Below are 12,510 nucleotides of genomic sequence, written 5' to 3'. Positions count from 1 at the left end.
AAATCTGCAATAATCCATTTTAGCCAACAGAAAGTTTGTTGTGTAAAATTACAGTACCGCTCCTTTCCCATAATTGAAAATGCAATCTTTCAATAAATATCTATAGAGTTATTTAAAACTGGAAATGTCAATTTTTCAGCATGATGTGGCAGAGGAATTCAACAGCAGAGGTAGTTATTACAATTCCACAGCTTACCAACAGAAGTCAAAGCTACAGGGGAAGCCTCAATGTAAGTTTAAGATTTTCTGAGGCTCTGACAGATTTAGCCCCAATTAAAATGTCCAACCTCAACTCAGAAGATGAGGGTGTAAAAAATATTACACGTCAACCTCTCCCAGAGGGTTTTTCCACAGTGCGAGGATCTGGAAAATGTGTCTGAGGTGGCAACATCAGCACTTAATTGGTTCAAAAATCTTCTCACAGTTTAAAAGGTTCTGTCTGTTCATCTGTCACACTGACAGCCCTCCAATAAACCCCTCTATGTGGATGATTTTGCTAACCGTATTCTAACGTTGTTCACTTTATTTTTCTAATTTAAATTCTTCTTGAGCATACAAGCTGAAGGTTGAAAGACATTTATGACATCAAAAAGCAACAACAAACCAAACAACACTGTTGATGTTAACCAACCACACAGCATTAAGAAATGAACACCAGCCCTCCACCAGCTATTTTACCAGGGTACCATCCGCCATTTAAAGTTTCTAATAAATCTGATAGCTGGAATGACCAGTAAAGTTGTGAAAGGAGCTCATTAGCTTTGGTATCTACAAACACATCCTATTTCCACTTCTCCCAGTCTGTGTCAAATTACTTCTTTCCTTGCTGAAGGCAATATGCCATCTCTGCTGCACTCAAGATATGTCTGTGCTATCAATGCCTAAAAGGTCCTTACTTTTGCCGACCACAGTGCATCTTTTCCCATAATTTAACCACAGGTTGACTGAGTTGGCTCTAGCAGTTGCTCAAGCCACGTGACATTCAGGTTTTTAGTGAGGTTTAGGGGGTGAGGGCTTTCCCTTATCTCTTTGTTTAATTACATTTATGAAATGTCAAATTTGTTTGCAGACAACACCCATTTCTTTTGTTAGGATGATGTTTTTAAATGTCCATCCATCCATGCATCCATCATTCTGTTTACCTAGGGCCAGGTGGTTGTATATTAAACATGTAATTTTCTGCCGCTAGGGGGCTCAGTCAAAACAATAACAACAGATAGTCAGTGCCATTATTGCAGTAAGTTTCTCCCGGTTAGAATTTCTTTCGTGTTTAAGTTCAGGAGGTTTTTACCAAGAGCAGAATTATCCGCAGAGGTCTCTTCCTCTCCAAAACAAACAAATTAGGGGTCTCATTTATAAAACAGCCGGTAGGATCCATACTAAAATGTATGTGCAGGCAAAAGCTAAAAATGGCACGCACTATAAAGATTGATTTATGAAACCGTGTGTATGCCTGACAGTGGGCAATTTCCTTTCGTAAATCCCAAATCATCTTTATCATCCGCACTTGGATCAGCCTCATCTCCTGCCCTCTACATGCCTACAGTCAACCATAAATGGTCAATGCACAGCACATCATGAATGTTGATGCACAGAAATAAGCCTGTTGATCAATGGGACTTTACTGTATATTATGGCAGCATCAGGCTGGTTGTTTCACACCTTGCCAAAATGTTTGTGACAATCAGTGGTAGGCCTATCCCTTACCTAGGATATCAATACATGGACACGATTTGTTTAATTCAGTTTTGTTGTGGCAAACTAGGTCTGCATTATGATTAGGACTTATACTGGGAATATGTGTAAGGATTGTACAAGAGCGGACAGTGGCTTTATTTCCAGTCTTTGCTAATTTACAAAATCCATATGTACAGGTGGTGAAGATGTGAATGACATGACTGGAGAAGGCAGAGTGTGTGTGCAGTGTCTCCAATGTGAGTATTTAAAACCATATGTGTAGCTGCAATAATGAACCATTAATGTCCCCCTTACCTTAAACAATACTTGACCCCTCACAATTTACAGTACAACCTCCGTCATACAGACTCCATATTTTTCTCTGTTCCTAGAATACATAAAGAACTTGGTCGGTATGCCTTTCAATATAAAGCTCCCTCTGATTGGAATAAGCTACCCATTTCCCTTCGAACCATTTCTTCTGTTCATCTTTTTAAGAAATCTCTATTTTCTCATTTACAAACACACTGCTCCTGCTATTAGCTTTGCTGTGACTGGGTAATCATTATAGTTGGTGTTGTGATATATTTTTGCATTTATAATTTATTTGCTAACATGTACATGTTCCGTATTAATAATGGATTTGTGTTTCTAGACTTGTTGCAAACAAATATTATACATATATCTGTATCTGGGGGTGGGGGGTGTTAGGCTGGGAGAGCTTTTTGTAATGTCTGGGTTTTGTCTGTGTCAATTTGTCTTTTTTTCTTAATGTCTGTACTGTATTTCTTTTTGTATCGTTAGTACTGTACAGATTGTCTTGCCATGTTACTGTCTGGTTTGTCTCTTTGTTTGGGACCCCCTCGAAAACGAGATGATTCATCTCAAGGGGCTATCCCATAAATAAACAATTTACCAATGTGTCCTCTGGGTGATAAAATGGCAAAAGCATCCAAAAGCATTGCAGTTTTGAATAAAGCAAAGAACTCATTGTATTATATGTGACACAAATCGTGACACCTTGTTGTATATTATGACAGGCGAGCTGTGTCTGATAGCATCCACTCTCATCTCTCCACTGACTTTGTATGCAATAGCATCACCTCTAAAATCCACCTCATGATATGTCTCAACAGTCAGATGTGTCTTCTTCCTGTCACTTTTTGGTAAAGGAATGTGTGAATAGTAAATGGGTGAATATGTCCAGTGAATTTTGTTCTGGAATCACACTCTGAAATGTGCAAGTGAATAAATACAAAGGCTTAATATATTACGACATAAGGGCTTCACTTAAAACGAATAACAAAGGATAAATAACTTTCTTTCTCTGGGTAAAGCCCACACAGATGTACACAGGAGCAAACAATAGTGCACATTAAATTTGAACCAATTAATCGCCTGTCTGCACACACACAATCCCACACTATTGTCCTCGACCAGTTCCTTTTTTTTCTTGCTGTCTTCAAAAGACAATAGTAGATCAATACTGGGTTTAGCCTCTGCGTTTTACAGTGGTGGTGGGAGAGGGTATCAGTATGTTCACCAAGAGGACCCACTATAAATATCCTCTGTACTACTTTGGATGTAAACCTGGAGGTTATGAAATAGTCTAAATAATTTGTTAGCGGGCCTAAACAAATATCCATTAGCTGAGCTTAATGGCAGAGAGTGAGGTGAATTACCAAGCTAAACAAGCGCAGTGCAGAAACAAGCCTCGATAGGGACGTCCTGGGTAGGGAGCTAGCTCACCTCCTGTCGGACAGTTAAGAAATGGAGATTCACAGTGCAGTAGGTGGGTGTAGGTTTATTCAGGACAAAACTCCTCCAAATCCTTTCCTGACACTGATTGAACCCATGGTTATTCCTGTTATTGTGTTTCCTCAAAATCCATTTCTAATGCTAACATAGATCGTTTTTCAAAGATGGAATCAGATGACATATAATCCCTCGTCTTTTATGTGATGTCCACGTTGTGCCATCTTTAACTTTAAATTTCAGCTGTCCTGGCTGTCTGTGTAGTTTGACCTGGGTCTTGGGTTCATCTAAATGTACAACATCACCATCAATCTCAATAACAACAGGCTCAAGGGATGGCTGACCCTGCCTGACTCAAAGAAACCGAGTACAACACATCAGTGCACTTTCAAAATAACAGCCAGGCAGCTCATTTGTGCTAATCAATAAGAAAGTTTGGGCTGTCTTTTGTATGTTAGAACTTTGTGACTGATTTCTTCTGAAGTTATATGAAATGTCACCTAGACCTGTTTTCTCCAAATCTCGATACATTTACTGCATACAGTACAACTTCTGCCTGGCAGCTTGACATGACAACTTTTGTTCGAAAGAGCCCATTTTTCAGTGATTTTTTTCTCGGCTATACACCAAGTAATAGCCTTCAAAAGCATAAAAATGAAGCAAAATGGTCATCTCCATTTCCCCCTCTTTCCGTTATGTCATTTTTTCTCCTTTACGACCAAGACATCCTTGTCCCCTCTCTCCTCTCATTTAAATAAAGAGTAATAAATTAGTAAGTAAATAATTAATTTTTATTCTACGATCAGTGGCTGAGGGTCTCTGTCCTCGATGTACATTACAACCCGCAGAAATCTTTATTCATGGCTCTGCTCTTGTGTGCGTGTGGGTGCAAGTTGTCAATTAGGGAAACACATTATCAATTCTGTGGTTGGAAACAAAGTCTCCAAGGAAAGCCTTACCCTTTGCTCCTGCTCTCTTTCTCACTCCGTCTGTATATCCTTTCATAGTCTGGTTTCTGTCTGTAATCTCTATGTACATCTCTCTGCTCTTCATTCCCCCCAAAATATTATATTGGAATAGTCGTATGTCATTTCCAATTGTGTTGAAAATTCAACATGGGTTGGGATGATTCGAGGCACGAGTGGGTACTGGACTTTCAGATGCTTCACAGACAATAATTGTCCCCTAGATATTAATTATGAACAGTACCTTCATTGCAAAAGTACGTTTTCAAAGGGCAGTTTTAATTTTGGGCTTTAAAATACCACTTCCAACAGAAAGCAAAAAACAGCACACTCCAGTTTGTCTCTCTTGCTTGTTTGAGTGTGTGTGTGTGTGTGTGTGTGTGTGTTTGCGTATGTGGCTAACTCACCCCAGCTGGTCTGTCAGGTTCCACAGTACATTGGGTGTGGGCATTAGTGGTGAACCGTCATATAAAACCACTGAGGCTCCCACTGCCAGAGCAGACACCAGCCAGTTCCACATCATCCAGCCGGTCTAAGGACAGCGCGCACGCACACACACACACACACACACACACACACACACACACACACAAAAACAGTAGTCAGTTTATCTGGTATAAACACTCCTCTCTCATCAACATGGATAAATGGGTAGCAAAACGGACAAAACTCCTGCACACTGTGAGTTATGTATCTGTGGTTCACATAATAGTGTTTCTGTTTATACTGCATGCTGAGCTGCAGCTTTGGCAGCATCCCTAAAGCATACACATATTGGTAATGTTAGGTCTGCAGACATCTGACTGCAGAGCTAATACAAGATACACTTTGTATATACAGTATGAGGCACTTAAACACTTATAATTAGCAGTGAAATTATTAGTCACATAATCAATTTGTTGAGTGACAGAAAATTGGGCTACAGTTTTCAGAATCAATTAATCACTGCTTCAAAAAAGCTCCAAAAATCTGCCTCTCTTTCATTTATATCATTGTCAGTTTAATGCATTTAGGTTGGACTGTTGGTTGCCCAAACAACAACAACAACAAAAAAACATCATTGTGAGTTGTGAAAACCTGTGGTGGGCGTATTTCAAATTTTCTGGCTTTAATGGGAAAAAACTACTAATTAAATTAACAAATAAAAACAACAGATGAACTTATAATTAAAATAATAAGTATCTGCAGCTGAAATTCCCTCAGCTATAAATAGCAGAGGTGTGGACTCAAATCACGTCACTTGGAGTTGAGTCATACTTTAATAAGTCATAAATTTTATGACTTTAGACCTGATTTGACAAAATTTACAAAGACTTGCACGTGGACTTGGACTTTAACACCAGTGATTAATGCCTTCACTTAGACTTGAGCCTTTTGACTTTGAAATACTTGATTAGATCAGTGGTTCCCAACTGGTGGGTCATGGTCCAAAAGTGGGTCTGTGACTCACCAAAACGTCAAGTTTGGAAAAAACACACTTTATTTATAAATACGGTGAATTTCCGGCACAGAGTTTTTATTTTGAAGTGCCGTTTCCTGCTGTAAAGTGAATAACAGACAGCTACTTGACAGTAACAGCAAGCTAGCTCGACAACATGGCCAAACGAAAGTACAATGCTGAATGTATTAAACTGTGTGGACCTCGGGGAGAAAGGAGAAATCTGGACCCTGGGGTGGGACCATGAAGAGAACCATGATCCTAACATTTCTGGGCGCTATTTGGGTACAAAAACTAAGCAGTGGTCTTTAAAAAAAAAAAAAAAAAAAAAAAAAAATTCTGGTATGCAAAACATGGCGATGAAACAACTTCCAACTTCATTTGACATTTGAAATTCCACAAAGAAGAGCAAGTCCAGGCTAATATTAACACAGTTAGTGAGCTAACACTTGTTAAAATGTCGTTACATTTGATAAAGAGCAAATTATGTCTTGTTAGGGACTTGAAACTCAAAGAATAGAATAGTCTTGACTTGGGACTTGAGTGCAATGAATTAAAACTTACTTTAGACTTGCAAAACACTGACTTTGTCCCATCTCTGCTAAATAGGCAGATACAAATTAACTAAACAGATGAAAGTGCGCCAATTATATTTTTCAGCTTGGGGTCACTTAATTGCAATAATTTCAAAACTCGCACCATTGTGCGATACCAATGCTTAAGAGAATCAATTTCTGAATCAAGAAAATATGCTCCCATTTATTTGTTCCCAACAGCATGCATGTGTCAAAACACCCAAACCACCCTTGAATCTTGCACTAATCATGTGTAAACACACAAACACACGCAGAAATTACAGCATTAATCAACATAAAAGGATGTTCCTCAGTGTTTATCATCACAAGGAGCCAGATTCTTCGAGGAACAACTAAAAATTATGCACAGCTCTGACCTTCAGCACTCACTGCTGCTCATTAGACAAGATCTGTTTGTCTGTGCATGCACATGTGTGTGTGCGTGTGTGTCTGTGACCAGGCTCGTAATTAAAGATAGCCCACAACACAAATACTTAACATTCTACCTCTGCTGGTAACAGAGAGGAGACAACAACAGAGCAGTGGACAGTTCCCCACATCTAACGCATTGTGGTTAAAATAACCACGTTACTTTTATTGTGAAAAGCTTGTGGACATACCGTGGTGTAGTAAATGATGACATCACTGCTGGTCATATTGCCATGGAGGATGTGTTCTTTCAAGTGTTGGATGAGTGTGCCCTACAGAAACAAAGAGAAAGTCAGAGCATTAATATAACAGCAAACAGCTATTTATTACATAAATATATAGTGGAGTAACGGCGTGCTGAGCAGAGGATGAAGTCACACTGCCTCTGTGTGTGTTGTTATCCGAGCTTCTCTGTGGTTTGTTATAGTTAGCCAGTCCAGCCCACATGCATGTGTATCCCAGTGCCGAGCTCATCACTGCCGCTTTGCACTGCGCTCATTCGGCAGTTACCGCTGATATTGAAACACCGTTGTCGCAGAAGGGTAGCACCCATCCCCCAGTTACTCCCTGGTTAGTGGTCAGCACTGCTGCTGTAGTTAAGTGCTGTTTAAGGAGTTAGCACCGTTAGCTGCTAGCCACCAGCTCAGCCACCTCCATCTTGAGAACCATTTCCAGAAAACTCATACTCTATTCCCCATAGAGTCCCTTTAAGGTTTTTGCTCATACTTTTGCTCATGACATTGACATTTAGTGATTGTTACCTCTCTGGATGTTGTTTATCTGCATATTACAGGCTATAATTAAAGGGACAGTTCAAACCTAAATCAAAAATACATACGTTTCCTCTTACCTGTAGTGCTATATATCAGTCTAGACTGTTTTAGTGTGAGTTGCAAGTGTGGGAAAAATCGGCCGCCTTCCCTTTAATATAATGGAACTAAATGGCACTCAGCTTGTGAGTTTAAAACCCAACAGCAATGCCTGTTTTCAGAAATCATGACCTGGTTACTCAAGATAATCCACAGACCTTGTTGTGAGCAGTTTATAAAGGAACTATTTTCTTTCTACCAAACTACACCTGCCAGCTGTAGAAGGAAGTGTGCATCTACTGACGGATGAAAGGCTCGTGCTCGTAAAGAGGTACTGTCTCTGGAAAGAGACATTGCTGTTGAGTTTTTCAAATGTATTTTTTTGGTGCTTTACGCAGCACAAGCCGAGTGCCATCAAGTTCCATTTTATTCAAGAGAAGGCAGACACGTCTAAGGCTGATATCTCTGCAGCTCACACCAAAACAATCCAGAGAGATGAGTAGCTTCATAGTTAAGAGGGAAAATCAGCATTTTTGATTTGGGGGTGAACTGTCCCTTTAACATACTGTATCCTCAAATTCTCACAATACATTTTCAGGCAAAAGTTCATAAACCCCAGATGAATACACACAGCACACACAAGCACTTCTTTTGATAAAAAGGGCAATTTGTGTTAAGTGCTCCCACAGTCACCAACCCATCACAACTGGATGGGTTATTATTGCTGGTGGCGAGCATGAACTGTGTGAGTGTGTGTGATTTAGTTTTGAGCCTATGTGTACGTTCCTGTTTGTATAAACAGGTGCTGTGTGTGTATGTGTGTGTATGTGTGTGTGTGTGTGTGTGTGTGTGTGTGTGTGTGTGTGCATAATCTTTGGCAGGACTCAGCTGCCATACCCGTCCTTTGGTGCATGCCATCTTGCTACTGACAGCATGTTAACAGAGCCGTAACAAAGCAGAAAGCGCAACAGTGCCGGGGCTAATTGGTAGAGCCAGAGAGGCCTGCCAGCGTCGCAATACGAAATGTTTTCACCAACGCATTACTGTCCAATTATCGGCAGCATGGAGAGAAGGAGGGGGCATGAAAGAAAGAGACAGAGAGGAAGACAATAATAGAAATGAAGAAAAGGGAGCTTGAGGAAATAAGGGGGGGGGGGGGGACCCTAATGAGAGTCTGAAATGGAGGAATAAGTGGAAAAAAATTGAAGATGCAGGCAAGTTAGGGATAGAAAAGCAAACGGGAGAGAACGCAGGAGAATAAAGCAAGAAACAGAAAAATGGAGACAGCAAAATAGATGCATTCAGAGAGGGAGAACACTTTGTGAAAATGTGGGAATGCATTTGTTTGAGTGTGTTAACCTGTTTTGAATGTTGAGTGTTTCAGCCTTCAAAGTGCAGTGGTGCTTTTGAAATCACACATTCATCTGACACTCTCCCTCACTCAGATGGGGTATGGAGCAGGAAAGAAAAATGTCATTCACACACTCTCCTGAGAGCGGACGGCCTTTCAAAGAGCTGGTGATGGAGGTTTGCTGCCATCTTGTGGTGGAAAATATAACACAAACCCAAATGACACAGGCATATAGTTAATACTACTGTGAAGCTGGGGAAGAGTGACTTAAATTTGGGCAAGAGTGTCATTTTCTGTGTGTTCCAGTGCCCATACTAACACACTATACAGTATGCCAAAAAAAGATTTAGTATGTCCTAATACATAGTATGTCTAAGACAGTAAAATACCAGGATGTTCTACTACATCCGGTCCGATTTTGCAGTTTGCTTTTTTTGCTTTTCTGACTCAGAATTCTCTGCACAGTGAACGATATGTCAAATCGACTGACCCGCAAACAGATGACAGCTGACTGACAGCTGTCAGGAGTCGCAATGACAGTGCGTTCAAGTAACTGATGAGCAGTCTAACAGTGATAACAGGAATATTAATTGTTTAAGTGAACAAAATAATCATAAATATCGCAAACAACAAACTTTCATCACTATGAATACACCAATGACAGAGATCTGCAGATGTAATTTTACCGTCGCAAATGTGATATGTTAGAAATCTACCATCCGTGCAGTTATAACTTTAAAGTTAAACTACATACATTGCAAAGTAACAACAGCAGAGCTCTCGGTTTGGTCTCAGCCTCTGGCGAACTCAGTAAGTGGTGTTTTTCTTTTTTCTCCGAGGTAACGGATATAAAAGCAAGAGAGTCAAAGTTCAGGGCGTAATGTAATGAGAAAGTACAATGTCCTGCATGCAACAGTGCATACTTTTTAAGGGCAGCTGAAGCACCTACTTAAAGTAAAAAGAAAAAGTAAGCGATTCAGAACGCACCCTTTGTGTTGGAAAGTGGTGACATAAGGGCTCAGATGAAAACAAATGTTAAGTTTTTAACATGTGATTTTTGGCAATGTAATGGGGAATCAATATGAGGTGCAGGAAGGCTTTCTCATTTAATGTTATTCCTGCTGAGTCAACTCACATATAGGCATGATTTAGTGTCTTTTGTTTGGGGAAGTGACCTCTTTAAATGTGCATGGGGCACCTATTCATGTCAACGACACGTTAATTGATGTAACTGGTAAACATCTGAATTTTAATAGCTTGTATAGTGTGGTGGTGATCACAGAGAGAGTGGAAAACTTGGACAAGAAGAAACCGTGTCAACAATCTGTTAAAGTTACTCAAGTAATCTGTGGAGCTCTCTGTTGCTAGGATGAACAGGGCAGGTGACATCATGCTCGAGGCCGGGAAGGAGGCACTCAACTTGGCTAGAAAAACGGTATCAATTTGTATTTTGTCATCATTTTTAATCTATAGTGCATGTTTGAGGAACTTTATACATGTTTACTTTGTCACAACAGTAGAGCTGTATTATATGAGGTATGATGTTATGTGGAGAAGGGGAGGCAGTTTTTTTTTGTTTTTTTTTTAAGTGCGCAAGGGAGGATTTTCTTTTTAGCTTATGCTACTTTTTTTGCACAATGCACATTTGTTTCTTCTATATTTAAAGTGTATTGTATGTTTTCTTGTTGTGCACAAAAACCTTTCTCATTTGTTGGTTACCATTTCTTGGTTTAAGCTACCTTTCAGAACATTTTTCACAAATTACACTTTTCAAAAGCAATAGGGACATAATCAGACATAAAGTGCTGGGGCATGTTTCTACTGTCCATTTGGTATTTTTTCTTGCCTTTTTTATTTGACAGATATAGTGTGAAAGGGGAAGAGAGAGTGTGGGGTGACATGGAGCAAAGGGCTGTGGGATGAAATCCAGCCTGCGCCCACTGCGGCATGGAAACGGCCTTTGTACATGAGGCCTGACACCTATGAATTTAAGCATTATTTGATCTATGACATTAAATTCTTTTTAAAAGAAGTGTAATATAGAAGATTGACAGAATGTGGATAAAGGCACAAAGGGGACACCCACAGTGGCTGTCACCACATCATCAGACACAGTTTTCATGTTGTGAAAGATTACACCATGAAACAGTGGTTTTGCTCTCAGTGTGTCTTTTTGACAGCTCAAATATTGAGACAGTGAGAGCTTCAATGGGCCTTTAGAATTGAGAGATCATATATTCATGATCAAAAGCTCCAGAAAAGCTACTAAATGGTCCTTTTGGTCAAAGTTATTTTTTCCCAACCACCATTTCAAAGGTCAGGAACTAACTTTAAATCTAAACCTGAATCATTTACTATTCCTTAAAAGCTGGCGAACTGTCTGCTGATCAAGATCATGTGATATGATCAAAAGCTCTGGTACAGCTAATAAATGGAGAATTTAGGTTTTACTCAACAACTTCAACTGCTTTTTAATCCTCTTTCTTTTCTTGTCTTTCTCTTCTTGGAAGCACCGGCTTCTCTTCAAAGTGTTCACATGTGTATTGATAAAAATGGCGTGCACTGAATAGCAAACTGTACATGTGGGGCAACCCAGGAGAGCTCTGCAAACAGATGCGACCACTGTGTGCTAATGTGTGTGTGTGTTTGGGAGACAGCTGCGGTACATCTAAGCCTTGTGGAGTACTCACAAAAAAATTAGCAACAAAAACAGCAAAAAAAAAAAAAGTGTCTTGTTTTGACTGACAGCCGTGCCCCTTACTCCACATCTTTTACATAATAAAATCAATTATATGTTAAACAAGCACAAACAAGAATACAGGACGACCCACGAGTCAGTCAGAGAGATGCAACATTCCTCCCGTTATTTGCAAAATTATCGGCAGTGTGTTTGAGAAATTGTGTTTGTGCCCGCTCCGCAAACAAACAGAGGGAGAGTGATCCATATTCATGATTTTTGGGCTAATAGGAAGCCAATGCTATTCTTACCCCAGCGGAGTGGACCATACATTTAGGAGCTCCTGTGGTGCCAGAGGAGTACATGATGAACAGAGGATGATTGAATGGAAGCTGCTCAAACTCCAGCTGAGGAAACTGGTCGCCCTCACCACGACCAGATGCCAAAAAATCATCTATAAATACACTGCAGATATCAAACAAAAAAACACAGTGAGAAAAATTACACATGGGAAACAGAGTGTATGTCTAACCTGCTCTCTGTCATACAAAAGAAACCATCTGTTCCAGTTTCTCAGTTTGAACACTTGAGTGTAGTTGCATGCACAGTCACACACCTGTTGGGGATCTTGGAGAGGTCGGTCTCGTGTTTGGAGCGAGCGTAGGGAATCACCACTATTTTCTGCAGGTCAGGCAGACCTACAGAGAGACAGGGAGAGTGTGAGGCTTTGTTTGTTTTTCACACTATAACCTTATGAAAGCAAAGAGGGTTCCCAGAGGAATCACAGTGTTATTTCCATTAACATGTAACACGTTTTGGTTCTTCATGGAAAAA

At 40.0% G+C, this 12,510-nt stretch overlaps 1 protein-coding gene across 1 annotated transcript in view; it reads right to left on the bottom strand.

Moving 5' to 3' along the window:
* Positions 1-12,510, bottom strand: part of aacs (acetoacetyl-CoA synthetase) — a 57,997-nt gene that overhangs the window by 28,244 nt on the left and 17,243 nt on the right. The window contains exons 7-10 of the mRNA XM_049578421.1: positions 12,293-12,374; positions 11,988-12,141; positions 7,031-7,111; positions 4,805-4,929 (exon numbers count right to left, since the gene is read on the bottom strand). Coding sequence (XP_049434378.1) covers positions 4,805-4,929; positions 7,031-7,111; positions 11,988-12,141; positions 12,293-12,374 — 442 coding nt within the window. The remainder of the gene's footprint in view (positions 1-4,804; positions 4,930-7,030; positions 7,112-11,987; positions 12,142-12,292; positions 12,375-12,510) is intronic.

The sequence above is a fragment of the Epinephelus fuscoguttatus genome, linkage group LG6, assembly GCF_011397635.1.
Source record: "Epinephelus fuscoguttatus linkage group LG6, E.fuscoguttatus.final_Chr_v1".
Classification (NCBI taxonomy): Eukaryota; Metazoa; Chordata; class Actinopteri; order Perciformes; family Serranidae; genus Epinephelus; species Epinephelus fuscoguttatus.
This window is presented reverse-complemented; position numbering and strand designations above follow the sequence as displayed.